Source organism: Saccopteryx bilineata, chromosome X (assembly GCF_036850765.1).
Source record: "Saccopteryx bilineata isolate mSacBil1 chromosome X, mSacBil1_pri_phased_curated, whole genome shotgun sequence".
Classification (NCBI taxonomy): Eukaryota; Metazoa; Chordata; class Mammalia; order Chiroptera; family Emballonuridae; genus Saccopteryx; species Saccopteryx bilineata.
Window position 1 is genome coordinate 37387803 of NC_089502.1, and position 24509 is coordinate 37412311.

The window sequence follows — 24509 nt, forward strand, 5'->3', positions numbered from 1 at the left end:
TGGTCTAGTATTTTTTGGGGATTCACATTTGAAAACTTATGTCTACATCACCCATTTTTTTTTATTTTATTTTTTAGAGAGTCAGAGAGAGAGAGAGAGATAGGGACAGACAGACAGGAATGGAGAGAGATGAGAAGCATCAATCATCAGTTTTTTGCTGCGACACCTTAGTTGTTCATTGATTGCTCTCTCATATGTGCCTTGACCGGGGGCCTTCAGCAGACCGAGTAACTCCTTGCTGGAGCCAGTGACCTTGGGTCCAAGCTGGTGAGCTTTTTGCTCAAGCCAGATGAGCCCGCGCTCAAGCTGGCGACCTCGGGGGTCTTGAACCTGGGTCCTTCCGCATCTCAGTCCGATGCTCTATCCACTGCGCCACCGCCTGGTCAGGCACCCCATTTTTTTAAGTAAGAGGAGGGGAGATAGAGAGACTACCACCTGCACCCCAACCGGGATCCACCCAGTAACCCTCGACTGGGCCAATGCTCAAATCAGCTGAGCTATCCTCAGTGCCTGAGGTCCACACAGTCAGACCATCTGAGTTATCTTCAGCTCCTGGGGTCGATGCTCGGACCAGTCGAGCCACTGGCTGCAAGAGGGGAAGAAAAAGAGAAGAGGGAAATGGAAGGGAAGAGAAGCAGATGGTCACTTCTCATGTGTGCCCAGAGCGGGCACACAGATCAAGCTCAGGAATTCCACATGCTAGGCTGACACTCTATCCACTGAGCAAATCGGCCAAGGCCTTTGTCATCCATTTTTGTGTAACAAGAGGAAGCAGGCTTGTTTTTCCCAAGATCAATATGGAAACGGCCAATAGCATGTGCATGGAAGTTTGTTTGTGTATGGGGCACTGTTGAGTGTGTCTAAATTCCACAGAGCGTCTGGAGACTGCCAATAAGCAGCTTGCGGAGAAGGAATATGAGGGAACAGAAGATAGCAGAAAAACCATCTCTCAGCTTTTTGCAAAAAGTAAGTCTGAAAGCTTTAGAAGAAGATATTAATGTGTCGATGAGCATGAGATATAAGAAAAGGTCACACACTTCTGTTTAACCTATAATAGCCAGAGCAGAGTGAATGTCTTCTAGGGAATATTTTTTCCTGTTCAAGCATGTAGTTGTGAGAATTTGTTATTTTCTTTCTAGGCCAAGAAGGCTGCTTGCTCCAACATCTAGTCACATCCACATGGCTTCTTCTCTATTAAACCAGAGAAGTTCCTTGAAATCCATGCCTTTGTCATGGCTAGTTGAAAAAGACTGTAGTGACCATGGGTCCCTTACTGGTGATGGATGGGATTTGTTGTTGAAGGCTCCATGTACTGGCTGTGGTAGAAATAAAATTAGCATGCAGCTTGATGATTAGTATTTTCAATACCTATCCTGTTCCAGTCAAAATACCTTGTATCATTATATCATTACACCTTGGTGGACTGCAAGGGTAGCTATAGGGGGCCACTGCTATGGCCTGAAGTAGTGATTCTGATTATAGAGTTGGAGGGAATTGGGAAGAGCAGAGCTATGTCTTCCCTATAATAGTATTTCCTTTGTATGGAAATACTCTCAAGACTGGGACAATGAATTAATCCCTTCTTTATCGGTCCCTAATGTACTCCACCCAGCTAGACAATGCCTTATTCTTTCCAACTGCCACAATAAAGCCAGCAATAAAAACTATACAGTGGATTGAGTCCATAGGGAGAATTCATTCAGGGGAAACATGAACTACCCCCACTTTTGCAGATGCCCTTAGTTGGTGTTCCCTACCCCCAGCCTCCCTCAGTACAACTCCCAGCTGGAGTAGTGCTTGGTGGGACTTGTCAGGCCCCATCTATGTTGGGCCTCCACATGACCCTTTCAAGTCATTCCATGCAGCTTCTAGTCAGCTTTTACAAGTTTGTTTGATCTTCACTTGCAACATCCCCCTCCCTTTCTGGGTTGCTCTGTTGTGCTCTGGCTTTAGATCTGGGACTTTTTCTTCCTTGTTTCACTGAACCTCCTATTCCTTTGTCAGTATGTCTTAAAGGAAAGAATGTAGTTTTTCTGGTGTCATCAGTACCTAGTGTAAATTGTTGTGAGGTTGCTTTTCTGGTGTCACGTTTACCCTGAACCTAGTTCACTGGTGGAAAAGGTGACAAACAAAACAAAGCAGATAAATGTATGGATTCTTTCCTTGTTTTTGCTAGCTGACACCTCCCTGTGTGGAGTAGGTATTTCAGGTATCCTAGTATCTCTGCTACTGATTTATGAAATGTGATAATTTAGCAGATCAAATTTTATTAACAGCAGAGTGAAAGGCTGATAAGTGGTTCTAAGAGGGAAAAGTCTACTCCATCTCATAGGCATGGAAGAGGGCATGACTTGGGGCCCTTTAATTTCTTTTGCCTTTGGACTTTGATTTTGGCTGAAATTGTGGCAAGAAGCCAAGAAAGCCCTCTTGAAAAGCCTCTCTGTGGAATGTGCTCAAACCATGGTAAAGAGGTGAAAACAACCGGACACTAAGAAAAGGCTGTCTGCTACAGTAAAAAGAGTTTATAACAACTTGGCCTTAAGTATGGTCTCCACTATTTATTTTACCAACTATGGGACCTTGTGCCAGTTACTCAAGTCCTCTGAGTCTCAGGTTTTTCATATACAAAATGAAGAAGTGAATAATAATACCCTCCTTATACTGTTGTTCTGAGGATTAAGTTCCTACAGTACTTGGTACACAGTAAGTGTTCAACAAATGTTCATTTCTTTCCAAAGTACATCTGAATAGATATATAAAGTCAGAGTGGGAAGGAAAGTGGTAATGCCCCATTAAGGTTTACCTACAAACTTAATTATTAAGGTCTCAAGAGGAAGAGTACTCTATCTCCCAATGAGAATCAAAACTGCTCATTTGAGTTTCTGGTATGAGATCTGTCCTAGTTAGAAAGGGAGGGACATAGAAAGGCATGGTGAATAACTACAGTGGTCTTGGTCATTGGTAGATGCAGTGAAATTATGGATTAACCTCAGTTAAAAAATAACGTTAATAAGTAAAGGATGGGATTTGAGGTTTTATACATTTTCTGATATATAATTTTTATATTGATTTAATATTTTCATGAGGAAACAATGGGGAAAATTGGGAGGGAGTGCATCAATTGTTCTTTTGCCAAAACAAGACCATTTGAAGATATAAAATTGGGGGGAAAAGCTACCTATACTTCTGATTTGTATGTATTCTCCTTTGTGTAATACTTTCCTAACAGTTATATCTACTTTTTTATTGCTTCTGCACAACAACTACTGTTAAATGATTGTTCTTAATTTATACAGGAAGTTACCAGATCTTTCTTTCATAGTTCATTTAGCTTTGTGTTAGAACACTAGAATGTTTAGGAATGGGTATGATTGACAGTTGTGCTCAGGTATGGTTTTGAGCCAGCTTCAGAATGGTACCGTTGGTATTTTACACCCTGATAGATAAGGAAAGCCAGCGAGAGAAGGAGAAGCTGGAAGCTGAGCTGGCCACTGCCCGTTCTACTAATGAGGACCAAAGGCGACACATCGAAATCCGAGACCAGGCCCTGAGCAACGCCCAGGCCAAGGTGGTAAAGCTGGAGGAAGAGGTATGTGTAATTTCCTCAGGTAGCTTGCAGGTGGAAGAGCTTAGAAATCAAGGGCACTGGGGGGCTCCCCATTTTGATGAGCTAGCAGTTAGTTACACAGTCCCCTAACAGAAAGGTACCATCTGCTACTTTTAGTTATAGTTATGCTGATGTATGTGGCTCTTGACTTATTTTTCTTGCAGGTTCTTTCCTCTTGCTCTAGAATAGAAAATCACCAAGACCAAGGAGCAGTTTCCATTTGCCCTTTCATAGAATAAGCTAACACATTCCCCCCAAGTTCTTACTATGTACCTAGCCCTGCCTTAAGCCTGTGACCTGATATATATATATATGTGTATCAGCACGCACATACACACACGTCTTTACAGAGCTTTATTTTGGAAGGGCTAGAAAATGATTTCAGAGTGCTTCAAAGACCTTGACGTCAGAACATTCTTTGTCTTCCCATGCTCAGTGGGATAATGATCCCCTCAGGAAAAATAAATCATGATGGCTCTGCCTCTTCTTGTTGGACCAATTTTACAGATTGATTTTAGGATAAAAGCAACCCAGGAAGTTTAACAGAAGATGGGACCCAAGAATACTTTACATATTATGGCAGGCCAAGAGTTGTGTCTTGGTTTTTACTGGCTAGGTTCTAGAATGTAGGTATGTGGCAGAGTGAAGTTGTCAGTTATTCGTGTGTAAGATGGAGCCTTCCCTTGATAAAACAGAGCATATAATTAATATGTATCTGATTAGTATTGATGTAAATGTCACTTGATTTCAATTCTAAGCTGTGTTCGTGTCAAATAGAGGGAGCTGTGCTGCTAACTTGTCATTAATTGATCTTGGATGTCAATTGTTATTGTATTGAAGTACTACTAACTATTAGATATTTTATACTTCAGGGAATTGTTGTGTTTGAGTAAAAAAAATGATGCGAAAGTATAATTTGGTAAAGAAAATTTCACATTGCACTAATTTATCTATTATAAAATTTGAATTTTTTAAAGAGAAAAAGTAGTCTCCATTAAAACAAGTTGAAACTTGAGAATACGTGCTTAGTGAACAAGTCCATCTGGCCCTTGTATGTGAGGTATCTTTGTTACCTTCACTCACTGCCTGCTTCCTTTACTTCTCAGTAAGGATGAGTCTAGTTCATAGAGATCTGACTTACAGATAGTGTTTGCTTCCTTTCTTGAGTAGTAAAATGTTTGTTGGAGCTGGGATGTGGATTTATACTTTTCCAGCAGGTAACAGCATCTAACTTGTGATGTCCTTTAACCTGAGTTGCTTAACTGTTATAAACTTCAGGTTGTATAAAATCAGGCTAATGCTCTATTTTGTGAGTTATCTGCATCAGATAACTTTGTTGTAAATGAGGAATACTTATATATTCCTGGTGTCCAAGTCTAAGGGGCTTAGTACGCCCTTTAACCTTTTGCTATACCTCATATCTTTCTTTTCTCCTCCTTCTTGCAAGGAAATCACAGAGTAAATTACAGAATGAGGATGAGACTGTATTCTTTTAGAGATGGAAAAACTGAGAGACCCACTGAGAAGAAGTAGCTTGCTGGTGGTCACATGGCAAGTATTGGGTAGAGCCAGGAATTAAACTGGAATCTCATGACTTTTCATTCCCTAGACCCTGTTTGCTTGTCTCTCTGTCTGAATCATCATTTGATTTCACTCTCAAAAAGAAAATATAGGAGCTTTTTTATATTTAGTAACCTCAGCATATTTTAATTTAAAAAAAAAATTGCTTTACCCATTGGGTCCTTCTTTTTCAACAGACTATGAGAAGCTTAGCCAGACTGCTCTGAGGTCGAGGTGTACAAAAACAACCTTGCCCTACTCCTCCAAGAAGGGTGTCCATCTAATTTAAGATAAATGGGGACAAAGACTCTGTAAACATCTTGGTTTGCTATGTTTGAGGCCTTGGTGGTAACTGCTTATTGATTATGAAAATAATACCTATGCATGGAGAAGATGTTAATCTGCAGTTCCCACTGGACAACCTTCACTGGGACAGTTGCCGGAAATATATTTCTGCTCTCAAACATATGAGGCTTTTCTGGGCTTTTTGTTCTAGAGATTTTTAGTTGTTCTCCAGGACCCTACCCCCCAAATACACAATTTACAATTTATAATTTAAAGGAGAAGTCCTCAATATTTGCCTAGTATTGAATGATGGCATCTAGTAGCTAGATATCTCAAATGAGCTCATCAATTATTGTTAATGTTTTAGTCCTCAGCCAACTTACACTTTTTCATGGAGTCTAGTTGTTGGGAAACTCTGAGTTGTTGTAGCTGAAAGAGGTGGAATTTTTGATGGGAAAGACAGGAAAGGGAGCCTTCTCTCTGAAAGAATCCAGAGTCAGAGGCCATGTAATGTCTTCCAGACTCTCAAGCCAGATCACCTTTAGCACACAAAGCCTTGAAATCATGTCTGAGGGAAAATACACTGATTCTTATTTTCCTTTTTTGTTTTAGCAGCCTATCAGAGCAAAGTTTGCTCATAGGTGGTATTAGTCTTATCTCCTCTATAACATGGAAAAGGAAACATCTTTCCCTTATCCTGAAATACAAGAATTGCTAATTGAAGTTATGGTTTTCTGCTGTGACTCAGTCCCCATTAGGCCTTGGTCTTTCTGGAGTAAAAGTGTTTTAAATATGAAACATTAGAGAGGTATTTAAGGTGAATTGGTAGCTCTGGAACTAATCTAGTAAGAAGTCTTTATTATGATTTCTTAACAAAACTGGTAAATATTTCTAAATCAAGAAGACTGTCATGAATAGAAAATGTATCCCTCTCTCTGAGATGGCTCAAGTAAGGTCATGTTTGAAGGCAGAGGGGTAGGTCAGATGCCTGCCTATGTCTCATAAACAAACAATTTGGTTATGGCTTACAAATGGCAACATGAATTTTCCATTGGAAGTTCTTCAAAAGAAAACCTCTTTAGTCTACCTAGCAAATGAGAAATAGGGAAATGTACCCAAATTAAGCCTTCTATCTAGCGAATATTTTGTTAGCCTACTAAGTATAAGGTCACTCTGGTAACCATTTGTGCTATATTAGAGGGTCAGTTCAACATATATGTCAAGTCATTACATCATATACCTGAAACTAATATAATGCTATATGTCATTTATATCTTAATTAAAAAAGAAAGATGGTCAAGGAAAGTTTGTGACTACTTTAATGGTCTGAGGACCCTTGTGTGCATTTATGTCTTTCTCTCTACAAATTCATTATTTAGATGTTTTTCCTAAAATCCACTTCATCTTTCTAATCCCACTAAGTCTCTTGGCTATGATACTCTATTCCAGGGGTTGGGAACCTATGGCTCGTGAGCCAGATGTGGCTCTTTTGATGGCTGAATCTGGTTCGCAGACAAATCTTTAATAAAAAATAAAAACATTAAAAATATAAAACATTCTCATGTATTACAATCTATTCATTTCCTACCACTCATATTCATGGTTGTGGGTGGCTGGAGCCAATCACAGCTGTCCTCCGGGACAACACCAAATTTTTATTGGATAATGCATAATGTACATAGGTCATTGTATGGCTCTCACAGAATTACATTTTAAAACATGTGGCGTTCATGGCTCTCTCAGCCAAAAAGGTTCCCGACCCCTGATCTATTCACTGTGTTCTAAGCTCTACACAGAAATGGCACCTCAGGCTTATAGCAAACTTTCTTCTGCAATCATGACTTCCTCTTTGGTTCAGCACAGATTCTCTTATGGACCCTGCTCTGCTGCCACAGAGGGAAGTATCTTGCCAGGAAGGGGATAGCACTCTAACTAAACACAGACCTTTCCTTTTTCTTTACTTTTCTTTCTTTTTTTTTTTTTGTTTGAGTCACTATGATCCAGGTCCTTCCACCAATCTTCAGCCTATGCAGCAGGCAGCCAGCCAAGGCAAATGGTGCCTTTCCATCCTTGCCCTTGTCTTTCGGGACACGTAGGTCCTATTGAAGTGGAGGCTCATTAAACTTCAAGTCAAAAGAACTTTGTGTCCTACAGCAACCATGGTATTCTCCCATTCAGAGAGACTTTCCCCTGCCCCCACTAATTTGACCTCATTGGAGAGTTTCGACAGATGCCTGGCATATTCACTCACAAGGCTCAAGGAAGCCTTGCTGTCTTATGATCCAGAGCTGAGCCACCACTTGGGTAATTGTTTTAAGGATGGTGGGAAAAAGGCCCTGGCAAGTACAAGGAGGGAAGATTCTGCTGGTGGACTGCTTGCTGAGCAAAGTGCACAGAATTTGAAAGGCATCCACAGTTGCTGGAAGGAGGGAAAAGATGCTGTCACGTGGTATTCATTTGCAGGGTTACAGGGATCAGATTTTCCTGAGTCAGAAGGGGGTTAAGGAAAGAACAGAGTAGAATGTGGGAGGGCTGGCAGGAAGATCCAGTGAGTCTTGTTCTTTAGCCTTAGGTGAAAGAGATAGATAGCCACAGATATTCAGGCAAAAGGGGCCCAAATGTTAACCTTTTCTGAACTGTAATGGCTGGTGATGATTTAGACATCACAGTGATAACTCTTAGTGACAGTGGATTTTCCAGAGCCCTTTGCCACTCCACTCAGTTCTCCAGACTAAATTCATATTGTTTCACTCCATTTCTACCATGAACTGTTTATGGCTAATATTTATTATTTCTAGATCTCTTGCCATTTATTTGATTTATCTTCTTTGGTTTTAGAGATGGATAGTTTTCTGCCATCACACCTGTCTACACAATACCATAAGTAGTCTCCTTGTTTCCCAATATTAAAGGAAGATATTCTAGGTATAGATATTTATATGGCTAATCCAGAATAGTCTTCAAACAATAAGATTTTATTGGTGTAGGTAAAACTCACACAATGAGTATGATGGATTATAAATATGGGTGGAAGATCTGCAGGTGTGATTTATGAAGGCATTTAGGGCGTTTATAAGAATTCAAATAAAGTACATATCCACCGGGAATTTTTCAGAATGTACTGATGAATTTTGAATTATTTGAAGGACATTTCATCTGAAGATGATACTTATGTTTATAGAAGCATATTTTCTTTTAAATAAGTGTACCCAATATGTTAAGAATTTAATTCCCTACTTCAAATAGAGAAGTATTTACCTCTCAGAGCTTGATTTTCTCACATTTTCCTGAGGATTTTGATTTTTGAAATTCCCAAATTGGAAGCCCTGTGTATTTTTAGTGTCCTTAACAGAATGAACTGCATTCCCTTGGTAGCAAGTTTCTAGAAATGGTTTCTACTCTTTAATTCTTTTAATATCCACCAGTGGACCACAGTCTCTTGGCAAGGGACAGAAGCCTCTAGCTAATACCAGGGTAGTGTTACTAAATTGCTTCAGAGAGAACTCTTACTTGGAGCCAGGGACTCCTGGGTATGGCTAAATCAATTCAAATGGAAATCACTGAAAGCTCATGGAGCAACCCTAGTTGTATAAAGGAAAGGAGCAAAGAAAATAGACTTCATTTGTGACATCTGTGATCCAGTGAGTGTTTAGAGTCGTAGGCAATAACTGGGAAGATGAATATCAGACCTAATGAAAGATGTCCTCTGTGGCACTAGACTTAGTTCTGTATTATTAGTCTCAATGCCCTTTAGCCAGTGGAATGTTTATAAATGTTGCTATTCATCTAACTATTAATAATAGTCTATCCCATCTACCTATCCATCTATATATTTCTTCATGATTTATTTAGACTTTATTTTTTTAGAGCAGTTGTATGTTCACTGAAAAATTAAGGAGAAGGTACAGAGGTTTTCCATGTTCTCACTGCTCCCACATATGCATCACTTCCCACATTATCAACATCCCCTACCAGAGAGGTATATTTGTTACAATTGATGAACCTTACCATCTTAATCAGCCAAAGTCCATAGTTTACATTGCGGTTCATTGTTGGTATTGTACTTTCTATAGGTTTGGATAAACACAGTGGTAGGCAAAAGTAGGTTTACAGTTACTTGTACAGAAATAATACAATAATTAATAAATAATAATACAAGAATAAGCTGTATTTTGCATACTCACACCTGCAAACATACTTTTGCTCACTGACATGTATCCATCAATATGGTATCATACATAGTATTTTCACTGCTTTACAAAGCCTGTGTTCTGCCTATTTATTTCTTCCCCTAATATATTTTTAACAGTTTCAAAATATTTACAAATATATTATTGTACTCCACTCTACAAATCTTTCAAGTTTTATCTTCTTTTGACATATTAGGAAATCAAAGAGCACACAGAGTATACAGTTAGTGATAGATCTAGTTGAAAACCTATATCTCTTAATTCCAAAATATATCACCCTACACTTTGTCCACCAGTGAATAAATGGAAGTTATTGACTGAATGACTTCCTTGAAAATTGCTGAGACAAATAGGGAACTTTAGGGGCCCTAGAAGTAATTTTGTATGTAGCCATCATTTAAAAAATGAATTTGAAAGGCATCCACAGTTGTTGGAAGGAAGGAAAAGATGCTGTCACGTGGTATTCATTTGCAGGGTTACAGGGATCAGATTTTCCTGAGTCAGAAGGGGGTTAAGAGATCTTCCAAATACTTGGGAATGGGTTCAAATTGTTGCAGAAGTGCAATGAAAAAGTATGATTGATTGAGCTCAAGAGTATTTGTTCTATTCTTTAATAGGTTGATTTCCTGCTACTCTTTCTTCAAGTTTTCCCCTTTTAAAACTTATCTCTTAATAGGAATTATTTGAAACCCTTATCTTGACTTGCCAAGCAAAGTAAATACATTTAGCAATGTTTGTGTTTATTGTTTGTATGTTTGTAGTCAGCTAAGCTATGCTATGCTTATATATTTTTTCTATTTGATAGTTCTTTAATATCAAGAGTATAGTGAACAATGAGTTAGAACTAGAACCTAAGAGAGATACAAAGTAAAAAGAAGGACCCTGCTCTTAAGTGTCTTAAGATATACTGCTCTCATATGGGTGAGGGATTTTGTTTTGCTTCCCATTGGATCACTACTGCTCTCAGATGTAAAATAGGGCCTGGCATGTGAAAAGCATTTGATAAATATCTGTTGAATTAATTAATTAATTAATGAAACCTTATAAAATTATTGATAAAAGAATGCACTTTAGGTATGAGAGACATTAGGGAAGAGCAAACAATCAGGGTCAGGAAGAACTCCTGGGAAGTTCATTGATATGTTAAGGGAAGATGAAGAAATGATTAGACTGATACAAACATTGATCATCTGCATTGTAGGCCTGGTCAAATTTTAAGGCAGTAAGAGCCTAGAATATTGATGAAGACATTTTTAAGAGCTATACCTAGGCCAGACAGAGGATAGTTTGATAGTAGAATGTGGGAGAATTGAAAAGCATTAAATGGTTTGAGATGTGCATGAGAGAGAAGAACTCTTGTCTAAAGAAGTGAGAGAGAGAGGTATAAGAGTAAAACTGTCTTAAATATAGTAGGTACCTAATCAATACTACTTTAATGGATATGCTAGTGTTAGATTGCTTTTGTTCTTTTTTTTTCCTCTTTTTACGGAGACAGAGAGAGAGAGAGAGAGAGAGAGATAGGGACAGACAGGAATGGACAGAGATGAGACGCATCAATCATTTTTTTTTCGACACCTTAGTTGTTTATTGATTGCTTTCTCATATGTGCCTTGACCGGGGGGCTACAGCAGACTGAGTAACCCCTTGCTCAAGCCAGCGACCTTGGGTCCAAGATGGTGAACTTTTGCTCAAACCACATGAGCCCATGCTCAAGCTGGCGACCTCGGGGTCTCGAACCTGGGTCCTCTGCATCCCAGTCTGACATTCTATCCACTGCACCACCGCCTGGTCAGGCAGATTGCTTTTCTTCTTAAATAAGGCAGTTTCACAATGTACTACTTAGAGAAGTCTGTTATATGCAACTGCATGTAGGATGGACTGATTGTGTGTGTCTGTGTATGTTTGTGTGTGTGTGTGTGTTTACATGTGTGCTTATGTATAGATAGGAGAGGATATCTGAAAGTAAGTTACAACAATTTAGTAATGAAATAAGGATTTAAACTATGTAGACTATACAAAAATAAGGAAATGAAAGAATGTGAGAGATGTTAATTAGAGTTAAGACAGTGATGGATAGGATATGATGGACAAAGGAAAGAGAGAATAGCAATTCCAAAATTTTGAGACTGGAAAAATAAGGTAAGTAATGACAATGACTCAACTACCCAAATGATAGCCTTTGTGGGTAAGATGAAAGCATTCTGGGGCATATTAAATGTCAGAGTGAGAAATCTTGCACTCAGCTAGAGGTTTGTCATGAAAGAAAGCATGATAACCTTCAAAATAAGATTATACATAGCTGTTGAAAGTGAGTCATGAAGGAGATCTCCAGTAGTGATGAGGAGTAGAGCAAAATTTCTCAAGCTCAGAATTATTGACAACTTGGTGCCAGATATTCTTTGATCGTAGTGGTGGAGGAGCTGTCCTGTGCACTGTCGGGGTCCTTAGCAGTATCCTTGGCTTCCATCCACGAGATACCAATATCATCCTACCCCCAGCTGTAACACCGAAAAATTTCTCTACACATTGCTAAATGTTCCCCAGAGGGAAAATCACCCCCAGATAAGAACCATTTATATAAAGACGAAAGAGTAAACTACTATAGATTGGACCTTAAGGGTATAGCAGATGGTGAGGGAGGTGGGTTGGAAGGGAATGTGGGTCTAAATGATTAAGACAGAAAGTCAGAGCAATTTAAAGAACTAAAGTCAGAGAAAACAATTAGGAAAAGCAAAGGATAGGAGTCTGTGACAAGTTTTTGAAAATTGGCACTTGGCAAGAACACTCAAATGGATAGAATAAATTCCCCCGTTTATTGAATATCTAGAAGGAATTTGGTTTAAATGATGGACTTACCCAACTTCTTCTAAGGACCCATTAGTATTCATCTCTAGACCTGAGTCCCTACCTTGGCTTTAGAAACTTTTCAAGTAAACTTTTACTTCCTTGAACACTGAAAACAAAGAAAACTAAATCACCTAATATCCTATGGAAACTATACACATTTATGTTCTGTCTCTTCCATGCATGTACATACACACAAACTAAGGCAGGACTTTTGCTTTTACCTCAAAAAAAATGTGCCTGTAAGGAATTCTAGGATCCCATTTTGCCTAGCCTTCTTACTTATTGGTTCATGTTGAAGATGAAAAGAGAAAGCTTATATTCATAAAATATTTGTGAATTAAAAAGAAAAAACTATAGCATTAGAAAACATTTGAGATAATTTACCTAGTCCAGTACTGTTTTAACTTCTTAAACATAGGGTATTCCTAAGAGACAGATGCTATATCCAGCGGCAAAGAATGGGGGAAATACCATGAGGTCCTCAGGAATCTTAAGTTATATAACAGTGCTGAAGTATCAAGTGTGAAGAAATGATCAAGTGAGGTAAGATGGGAGGCCTTCTTGTCTAGGAAAGACAGACGACACACAAGAATATATGCATTCATTCTAAAAGGTAGCAATCTATTTTTGAAATGAAGTTTTATGTAAAACCCCAGTATTTAAAGTACATACCAGAAGAGCTGTTTGATGCAACTGCTCATCGGCCTCTAAAGCACTCCACAGAACACTAGGACTCTGGATTCGATGGTATAGCTGTCTGATCTGCATTCCTGTCTTCAACCAACTCACAAAACTCTTTGGTCTTTTATTGTTTTCTTTGCCTTCCAGAGGGGTGGCTCAGCAATAGAAATTGCTGGGGATGCTTTTGGTAACAAATTGAGGTGTCTTTTCTCAAGAAAGGCAGAACATGGAGAAATTCACCTGACCCTGGACTGCCTGTTTTTCAGTTCTCTGAGTTTACATCACGTACTTTACCATCAAGGCAAGAACTGCATGCTATCTAACTTTAATTGCCTTTAAGTATAACTGCTGTAAGCCTCAGTAATTATAGTTAACATTCTCTACATTAACATTGCACTGTTCCCGTAGGGTTTTCAGTGTGATTCACAAATAGATGTATTCAACTTGAAATAGCTCATGAGCATTATAAAACCTAAAAGGTGAAAGATAGAGGTTATTTCCTGCTTTCCAATTATTCAAAGTTTAGTAAATAGGAAGGCATAGGCATCTGATATCTAAAGGTCTTCATTGCCCTAGAAATAAGCATGTATCCAATGAAAGGAAGGTTTAAGTTTATTGAAATAAAGAGAATGATGATTTGTGCTTGATTTTTTTTTCCTTAGGAAAAAGTCTAATGGATAAAAACATATAGATTTTTCAACTAGCCCCATCTAGTTTATAAGGTTAGATTGAACCAGACTTTGGAAGAAAAGAAAAGATCAAGAAAGTATAGCAAAAAAATTTAAAGGTCTTATTTTCTCAGTCACCTAGGCAAAACATACCATAAGTCTGATAGGGATATATATTTTTTCCTACCTGGAGAAAGTTCCAACAATTCCAATTTGGGGAGAGGGCAGTTATAAGACCAGAGTTTTTCTGCTAGCCCATGCCATTGGTGTCTGAGTGGACATTCTAGATATTAGTGAACTGTACTCACTGCCGTTAAGAAATTACCTGGTTTCTGCAATGGGAAAGTCAGGTTATGCTGGTTTGGCCCCAGATACATGGGTATGGGCAATGCTGGTAGAGTGGGTAGCCTCTTATCTTGAAACTGTCTGCATAGGTAGCTCAAGGGCTTAGGAACTTGTTTAAGTTTAGCTGAATTCTTGAATTTCCTTTTGACCAAGTTATCAGTAATGTTTTCAGATTTAAGTTTAATGGTAAAAGTATTTCTATCCTCAGCTTCCATGAAAATGACAAAGACAATTAGGAACACTTTCTGCTTTATAAAGAGTCCATGGGTTAATTTTATTAGCAAGAAAGGCATTCCACAAGTGGTAATGAAAAGCATAATCTGCTCATTTACTAACAAACTGGGAAGGATGTACTTTCCCCTATTTCTTAGTTGTTGAGGGTATGTATACCTTTGTTAAAGGGAGTTTCTCCACATTACTTCAATCCCAGGGATGCAGGATTTGGCTTGTAAATTGTGAGGGTACAAGAATTTAAATTCCTAGTCCTAGTCTACTTCTACCTTTGCTTTTGGATATGGCTCATAGACTTTCAGAGAGAAAGAGGCATGTTTGACTTATTTAGTCTTAGAATTGAGCCTGACCTGTGGTGGCGCAGTAGATAAAGTGTTGACCTGGAACACTGAGGTGTCACTGGTTCAAAAACCCTGGGCTTGTCTGGTCAAGGTATATATATAGGAGTTGATGGTTTCTGCTCCTCCCCCCTTTCTCTCTCTCTCTCTCTCTCTCTCTCTCATTCTAACTCTCTCCCCTCTCTAAAATGAATAAATAAAAATTTAGAAAAAAAAAGAATTGATTCATTAGTTTGAGTCTTTAGGGGTCTTTAAGGTCCCACAAGAAAAGTTGAGAGATTACAGTCCATTATTATCAACTCAGGCTCATGAGAGAGGCAGCAATTGCAAATAATCTCTGTTCTTTTAATAAAAGGTAATTACCAGAACTGTTGGCTTCTAAAAGACAATTACGGATTTCTTGTACCTTCATCAGTTAACTACCCTTATTCTCTCACTTGGAGAGGAGATAGCTACATAGTGGGTGAGGGGCTTCCTTTTTATGTCAAAGTAAAATTTTCTCCATGATGAGCCCTCACTTTTTTTTTTTTTTTTTTTTTTTAGCATTTCTCTATTATAGTGATCAAAGTAAGATATACCTTCCCCCAGAATATTCCAGTTCAGAGTAAGGAAGAATAGAGGTGAAGACATGTAAATGGGAATCTTAAGAACTTCCCATTTACTATTAGATTTAGAGATGAGGAAAGAGGAAGAGATTAAAAAGAAGCTCCTAATTCCTGTCCCATGTTTCATTCTGTGTATGATAATTACAAGGCAGCATGTTACTCATCACGAAGAACCTTCTCGCAATTCACTCTTTTTTTTAGAGCTGGACGAGAATAAATATAAACAGAAGTCTGGCCTGGCAGTGAGGGGTGCATGATTTATCTTGTTCTCTTTTTTTCTACCTTGCAACTGTCTCAACCTGGGTTTTCAGCTGAAGAAGAAGCAGGTGTATGTAGATAAGGTGGAGAAGATGCAGCAGGCCCTTGTACAGCTTCAGGCAGCATGTGAAAAACGTGAGCAGCTGGAGCATCGTCTCCGGACACGACTGGAGAGAGAACTGGAATCCCTCAGAATTCAACAGGTTTGGAGAACTTAAGGAAAATGAGTATTCCTGATTGCTTATTTTTCCCTTGGTGTTTGACATGGAGACAAAAAACATACTCATGGTCATCTTTAGGATTTTTTCCCCACTTGATCTTACTCCAGAGTGCCTTCTACTTGTAAAGATAAAGCCTGCTTACTTAGCTTCCTATCCCAGCAAAACCCCTAATGTCTATTATCTTTTTATTTTTCACATGAACCCTAGAAACTGTAGAGCCAACAATAAATGAAGATACAAATAAACTCTTGATCATTTTAGAATTAGAAATGGTTTTTAGACTCATCTGGCCATCACATTCCTCATTTTTAGATGAAAGAAAACCAAGCCCCAGAAAATGTTGCATGACTCACTGAAAGTCAAATAACAAGTTAGGGGCAAGGTAAAGAATAAATCCTATATTTGTAATTCTCATTTTTATCATGTACCATGCAGGTAGGGATGGTGGTTTATAAAACATCGATCTACTTTCTGAGCAGCATGATAATTTGATGTGTCAGGCTCCTTTTCTGATTAAGGGAGTCTCATATTCAAGCCCTAGATAGACAGTCCTGTGGTGTTAGGAGGAAATCGGAATTCCCTTTGCTTTGGAATCAGAATCCATACTGAAGTGGCTTGGGCAGCAATCCTTTCCAAATATAGGGGCAATTCAAATGGGACTTGGCCACTATGCTTGTTCTCCTACTAATCAGGAGGTCTTGGCATTTCCTCCAACAGCGGCAGGGCAACTCTCAACCCACTAACGTTTCAGAATACAGTGCCGCTGCACTGATGGAGCTCCTTCGTGAGAAGGAGGAGAGGATCCTGGCCCTGGAAGCTGATATGACTAAGTGGGAACAGAAGTATTTAGAGGAGAACGTGATGAGACATTTTGCTCTGGATGCTGCTGCAACTGTAGCTGCTCAGAGGTAAGTACTTGGCTGGTAGAGTCATTACTTGAAGGACATGGGGGTGGGGGAAGAACAGAAAAGTGACTAAGTAATAGATTTCCAGTGTATTCTTCTGTAATGTTCTGCCACCCCCCTTAGTTTCTGCTTCAGTGTGTTTTCTTTCATCTGGCTATGCAGAGACTAAATGACTGAGGGCAGAGGGTCAGGGATTTGAAAATAATAGTTACTTATAAACTTATTGGAATCATAGTTCAGCTTTTCTCAGGAACCAGAACAATCACACATGGAATCAACTGAATGTTTGCACACCTACTTCATCAGAGCCACAGTTTCTCTCAGCCACATGTGTAGATTTCTTTGTTTAGCCCCCCTAACTGAAGTGAAAGGTTCTCCAAAGAAATGCCACTCAGAAATTAAATGTCACTCAGGAGTGGCTGCTGCCACTTGATAGCTCTGGCTCATGTAAGGTATGCCAAAGGCTATGCTTAACATGAATCCATCCCTGCCCTTTGAGAAGGTCTATATTTGAAGGCTATATTATCTGTGTCCATGAGTCCATCACATGTAAGCAGTTACATTCTATTTGATAAGGGAAAGAAAGTGGCAGGAGGATTTCAAAAATGTTTTTTGATTATTCCCCTTTTCCACATTATAAATGCTAATTATTGATCTTTGGAAAAACTAATATTCTTATCCAGTTTTTCTGGCTCTCTTCTATTCATAATCATCATTGGGGAAAGAATGAAATGACAAAAACTCAATTCAAATCATGAGATGACATGGGTTGTAGAGATATAGACAGAGCCTTGGTCTACAGTTGGGTAATTAAGGTGAGCTGTAACATATTCCACCCAGCTAAGAATCTGTCCAAAAAGTTATTAAGAGCCACAGTGTTGTTTTTAACATTCTAAACATGGTAAGCTGGAAGAGTCTGGAAGTACTTGCTAGACTTTGAGCTGGATGTGTGTGGAAGGGGCATTTAATACATTTAGTTCTGAGTCTTTCTCATGCCAGATCAGAGGGAGGTCGGTGCTTGAGAAGTGGACTGGTGGTTTGTAAACCTATTCCCAATTTTCCAGGAAGACATCTTACATTTCTCTGACATGCTCTGCCTGTCTACAGATATCCCCTATAAATCTTAAATAGAATAAAATTGCCAGTGTCTTGATTTTGAGTTCCTCATGGGCTTAACTTACTATTTTTTTGTTTTCTGAGAACAGTGTGCTCTTTACACACCAGTGTCATGACAGAGTGCACAGAAACCCCAACTGTGCTAGAAGATTGTCGAGAAGTTTGTGGGTAGATTAGAAGCAGAATTAATTCTAAATTCAGCTCATTGTTCCCAAAAAAACACATGTTCAGAATTTATTCAGGAAATCTTAATACTGTAAAGGAGATGCAACGTAATTTTGTTGTCTTTGAGCACAAACAGAAAGATATGGCTCATGACGTTATGCAGTGTAAAAAAAAAATGTTGGAAAGCCAGGGTTCTTGGTATTGGGAAGTTCACTGCTGAAACTAACTTCAGAATAAGACTTCAGGTCAAGATGCAGGAAAGTGAGAAAGTTGTTACTGAGGTCTGATATGAAGAAATGACTACCCTTCCTTCCTTCCTGGAAAATTTTGAGTATTGAGTGAAACCCCATTCAAATGGGTTTCTTTCCAGAATCTGTTGGTTCCACAAGGTAAATTTAATTTAAATTGAATTCCTTTAAATCACCAGGTAGAAAGTTTTCAGTAAAATAGACATGCTAATCATTTCTATTATTATTTTTTCCTTTTTATAGAATTTATTGGGATAAGGTTGTTTAATAAAATTATATAGGTTTCAAGTATACAATTCTATAGTACATCTGTTTCAGGGCGTTTTCTTTCATTTGGCTATGCAGGGACTGAATGACTGAGGGCAGAGGGTCAAGGATTTGCAAATGAAAGTTACTTCTAAACTTATTGGAATCTGTGTTAAGTCCCCATCCATCACCATTTATTCTCCTTTTACCTTCCTCTTTCTCCCTTCTACCTCCCTCCAAGAAAAGAGAAAAAAAAATCACATGCTTATCATTTCAAGTGTTCTTTCCTAGTAGGAACACCTTATGATAGTTCCTCAAGCAAATGTTGCAAATCTGGACTGTATTTTTTCATGCCTATTAATCCAACCCATGGGAAAGACTAGCGATTGAGGGATTGTATTCAAATTCTTGTAAAAAGAGAAATTTGGGCTAGGTGATTCCTTTAGACCATTTCATTTCTAGAATTACACTGTTTATAAAGATAGTGCCTCCTAACGCTCTGCTATAGAAAGTAGTTTCCTCCTCTTCCTTTTTTTTTTCTTTTTCTTTACAAGATTTCAAATTTGGAAGATAACATTCAGAAAACTTTGTTTCAGAACCTGTGGGCTCTTCTGCATTCTTCTCCAACATTTTTTTCTGTCCAGAAATTTAACTCTCTTCCTCTAAGCCCTAAATATAGGTATTAACCAAGGTCTGCTCTTTGTTTCCCTTTGTGGTAAAAGCTTGATATAGTATTCTATTTCCTTGCAAAACAATTTTTAAGTGCACAGTATATTGGGTGCAGATGGAAAGTGTTCAACATATATTTGAGTAAGGAAAGAAGGAAAGAAAGAAGAAAAAAGGAAAAATGGAAGAAAGGAAGAATGAAAGAAAAGAAGGAGATGATTTCTAACTCTATATTTGAATTTCTTAAGTCAATTGCCCCATTTTAATGCCCTCCTTGGTTTCTGTGTATTATGCTAGTATTCAAAACTTATATATTTCCATCATTATAGCTCACAGGTTGGATAATGTCCTAACACCCTGGTCGGCAAACTGCGGCTCACAAGGCACATGTGGCTCTTTGGCCCCTTGAGTGTGGCTCTTCCACAAAATACCACGTGCGGGCACTACCTCAATAAGGAATGTACCTACCTATATAGTTTAAGTTTAAAAAATTTGGCTCTCAAAAGAAATTTCAATCGTTCTACTGTTGATATTTGGCTCTGTTGACTAATGAGTTTGCTGACCACTGTCCTAACATGTTGTTTGGATGGTATTAATAGTAGTTGCCGAATTTTTTTCAATTATTGTTTAACTTATTTACATATTAATTTTTCAATCATTTACATATTAAAATGGTTTGATGAATGTTAGTTATTGTGTACAATTATGTAGCCACCGTCACAATCAAGGCAGTGGTCACATTCTAAAGTGTCTTTCTGTTCAACTTGATACCTTTCTCTCAGGTCAGCTGCCAGGCAACTAATCTGCTTTTTGTCATAATTTTGTCTTTTTGAATGTCATATAAAAAAATCATATGGTATTTATTCTTTTTGCTTAACTTCTTTAACTCAGCATGATTATTTTAAGATTGCTCAAAGTTGATGCATGAATCAATGGTTTATTCCTTTTTATTTCTGAGTAGTGCCCATGGTCTGGCTTTATCACAGTTGTTATCCATTCACTTGATGATGGATATTTGGATTGATTCCAGTGTTTGGCCTTTGTAAATAATAAAATATAGGTTTTTAACATAAGAGTAGATAACTATATTTCCTGATATGAGAAAACATTTTAGGTGATCTATTTATATCCTTTCCAGCACTTTGATTCTATGAGGCATCTCTTGTCAAAGGGAAAGATGTCAGTGCAAGAAATCACATGGAGTACTTACTATATATGGTACTCTTCTAAGCACTTTACAATTATTGCTCATCCTCACATTAATTCTTTCAGATAAGTACTATTATCCATTCTTCAGATAAGGAAACTGAGGCACAGTTTAAATAGTTTGCCCAAGATCACATATAGCTACTAAGAAGCAGAAGAACCAGGATTAAAATCTATATTTTTGACACCTTAACCACTATATTCTGCTGCATGCCAGATAGGGTGATTTCAAAGATGATGAAATAGGGATTATAACCAGTTCAAGAGTTAGTATTTGATTCTTATTAGTCACTTAAAATATTATAAATAATTATATTAATAGGGCCTGTATTACAACTCCATATTATTGTGTCCCATTGTGTCCCCAGAGATTCCTCTCTAGATGCTTAATATAGATCAGGAGAATTATTAATAATTAGAAACTCAGTCCTAGCAGAGCTGAGTGGGCAGTGCAAATTTTTACTTTCAGCTCACAAATGGTGAAATTATTTCTAAAGAGCAGCAAAGGGTTTTAAAAAGACCAACTGTGTAATTTATGAGTTTATATTTACTAAATCAGGTTGTTACCTTTCTTAGTGTCAAAGTTTAATTTTTATTTTGGGCAAAGTATAAATCTGGGAAAGAAGGGAGAAAAAGAAAGCAGGAGATAGAAGCTGGTCACACACATTACATGTGTCTACCTTCTCCTTCATTGCAGGCCTTTCTCAGTTTCCATCCTTAGCTTTCTTCTCATTCTACATTCTGTCTTGTTTATCTTGTTCTCTACTCTAGCTGCAAATAGTAAATCTGGCATCTCTAAGATTATAGTTATAACTTTCAACAACTTGCTAGATATTGTTATATGGCTATTTATAAGACATTTCAATTCCACTGTAACAAAAATCGAAACCCATTATAGTATTTTTTGGAAAAAAAAAGTTATCCGTGGTTTCCTATCTCAGAAAATGAGTAGTATTCCATTTCTTCTAATCATTTTAATTAGAAGCAACAAGGTTCTCATTCATTCTTCCCTCACCCTACCACAAATTTAAATAGTCTCCAAGTTCTAGTAGTTCTGCCTTATATAGTTTGTTTCCATTTTCCTTGCCATTTCACTAGTTCTTGTTTTCATTATCTCTTGCTGAGATTATTACAATATAACCTTTCTGACTTGTCTGCCTGGGTCTAGTGTTATTGCTCCTCTAATCCTTCTGTCACATTTCAGCAAGAGATAATGCTATCATCCTAACACACAGCTGGGATCATTGCATTCTCTTCAAAAATATAAGTATTTTCAGTGCCTATTGGAGTAAAGTCCAAACTCATTTCTGTAATTGTTAATTATTAACTTTTTGCCGCCTCTGAAAAGTTTCCTGCAGTCAGGGACTAGTCTTACCCATATCTAGCTACTCTCCAGCCTCCTAGAAACTTCAAACACAGCTCTGTACTCATAGTTGAGTTAACATATCACATAAACAAAATTATGTTACCTATGTGAAAAGATGGGCTTGAAGTTTAGAAGGCCGCTTCATGTTTTAATTAGGAGGTCATGGATGACATTCTAGAAAGCAATGTAAGTAATGTAATAGGGATAACTTTGTTGGAGAAAGGAAAGAGAGAGAAGATGACTGGAGAGATTGCTGCCAGAAACTCTTTACTTAAGAATTGGAGATGGGAGATGGCAAATTCAGGGATATAGGGTTTGGGATTTGCAGGTTTTGTTTTCAAACGAAGCATCTCTCTACTGTTGTGCTTAAGGATCATCTCACAGTATTGGAAGTTAGTAGGTTAAGTTACTCCAAACACTGTTCTTGCTTGCTTTTGCCTAAGCCATTGGTTTAGTAAGTAGACCATCTTCTAGAAAGAAGATTGATGTTGAAGGCCATTCTGGCAGCTCTGTAAGAATTCACTAAGTGCCCCACATTTTCAGGCTCTATTCCTGCAGAGATCACAGTGTCCATATCAATTAGCTTGCAAGGCTCTGAGTCCCCCAAATGGTCTTTTGTGCAGTGATTGTGGCAATAAGCCAGCACTGGTTCCCCCAGTGACAAACCATATATTCAAATTCCCAGTGTCCATAGATACCAAGCACTTTCCAGAGAGATCTGGCTCTGAATCCTCAGACATCACATTGGAATTCTGTACTGCAGGAATTGCCTCCAGGATTACACCAAGAGCTAGAATTCTTTCAAGTCATACTCTCTTGAATGTTATTCTTCTTCTACCTATACTTTTCTCTCCTAATAATAGATAACTTTGTCGAGTGTTTTTACTGTGTCTGGCACTATATGTTTTACATTCATACTTCAGTTTTATCCTCTAAAGTTCCCATGAGATATAGGTGATATAGGTACAATTGTTATCTCCATTTTGCATATGAGGAGACTAAGACTTAGAGCAGTTAACTGACTTCCTGAGCTCATAGAGTTTGTTTGTGGTAGTATACTTGGGAAGGCTGGGACTTGACCCTGGTGTGGTCTATAGTGAGACCTATGCAGCACCACTTGTTCTTGGGTACTTCAGAACATGGGCCATTTTCAGTATGACTTGGAGCAAGTGAACTGCACTAGAGCAAGTGTAGAATTCTGAGATGCTAAAATATTTTTAATTTAGCAAATGATGAGAACCACTGTAGTCCTTCCTTCCCCTTCTTGCTCTCCAGTTATTTCCCTATTCTAATACATTTTTTTTCAGCCTTACATATAAGGCACAAGTGTTTTGGTGAATAGTCTTTTGAAGAAACACACCAAAATTTCCCAACTTTAATACCAACTTTCTACCCCTTTATTCCACTGCCCCTTTACTCCCATCTGCACTGGTCACAATCTCTAAGCTAAGAGAACACAACTAGCTGCCAGCAGAAAATACGCCTGGAGTTCTCCCACAGATCCACATTTTCATAGGAAATAAAATTAAGCAGTGCCAGTTCATTGTTTTCCCAGCCCATTGTCTGATTTCCTTTAAGAGCAATATAATTACATCAATATTCTTCCTAATCTTTTTCTTTCCCTCCAAGTTACTCAAATAAGATCCAGGTTTCTTTATTCCCTTTTCTCTTTTCTCTACTGCTAGTTGTAAATGAACTAAAGGAAGATGTGTGACCTCACTTATCAACAGAATAAAACATTCCCATATATTTTTGACTTGTGCTATGTAGATATCAGCCTCGCCTATGAGCTAAAGCCTCTTCTTTCCCTCCTTTTCTTTCTTCTCTCTCTGTCTTCTTTTTCTTCTCTCTCTCTCTCTCTCTCTCTCTCTCTCTCTCTCACACACACACACACACACACACACACATTCTTTTCTCATTAATTAGTCTTTGAGTCAATGGCCTGAGACACTTTCAGATGGAACATGATGGTCCTTTATGCAGTTGGAAGTCTGGCAAGAGAATAGTCACTTAGCTGGGGGAGACTCAATGGTTCGGAACCAGAATGTTTCAGATACAGATTAGATAGGAGTCATGTGTCAGTGACTAAAACGCCCTGCTTCTCACTCAGCACACATGTCCTACCTGTTAACAGAAGTTTGTTTCTAAGCACTCTGGTGTAGTTAATGCTATTCATTTTATTTTTCTGCCCCCCCATTATCGTTACCGTCATTTTCTTCCACAGAGACACAACAGTCATCAGCCATTCTCCTAACACCAGCTATGACACAGCTCTAGAAGCTCGCATCCAGAAAGAAGAGGAAGAAATCTTGATGGCCAACAAGCGTTGCCTTGATATGGAGGGCAGGTAAAATGTTGACCTGGACCCTGGTGGATCTGAGAAGTTGGTGTGGAGACCAGATAGATCAACAGGGAAGGGCAAGCATCTTCATTCACAACTGGGAAGCCTGATAATGTAGCCTCCCCCATCCTACACCCCTGCCAGCCTTTAACTTAGGATTTGAGATGTAATGACCTTTACCTTGATCATTCCTACACACTTTGGAATTCCAAGTAGGGTTGCTTTCTCAATTGGCCTTGGCAATTGCTTTCCAGCTGACCTCTGCTAGAACTGAACTGTTGGTATTTGCACTCTGGGATATTTTTTCAAGCACTGCACCTTAACCCTCTTATACAGCAGAGTGCTCAGCAAAAGAACATCCACTCATGCTATATACCTGATGTACCTTATAAACTCATGATCATTTACTTTAGT

General features: G+C 38.3%; 1 protein-coding gene across 3 annotated transcripts in view; it reads left to right on the forward strand.

Annotated features, from left to right (window-relative positions):
- The window catches only part of AMOT (angiomotin), a 64936-nt gene that overhangs the window by 33607 nt on the left and 6820 nt on the right, over positions 1–24509 (forward strand). For all 3 annotated transcript variants that reach the window (XM_066249257.1, XM_066249259.1, XM_066249258.1), the window contains 5 exons: positions 874–966; positions 3444–3589; positions 15669–15818; positions 16554–16744; positions 23979–24101. In XM_066249257.1, coding sequence (XP_066105354.1) covers positions 874–966; positions 3444–3589; positions 15669–15818; positions 16554–16744; positions 23979–24101 — 703 coding nt within the window. The remainder of the gene's footprint in view (positions 1–873; positions 967–3443; positions 3590–15668; positions 15819–16553; positions 16745–23978; positions 24102–24509) is intronic.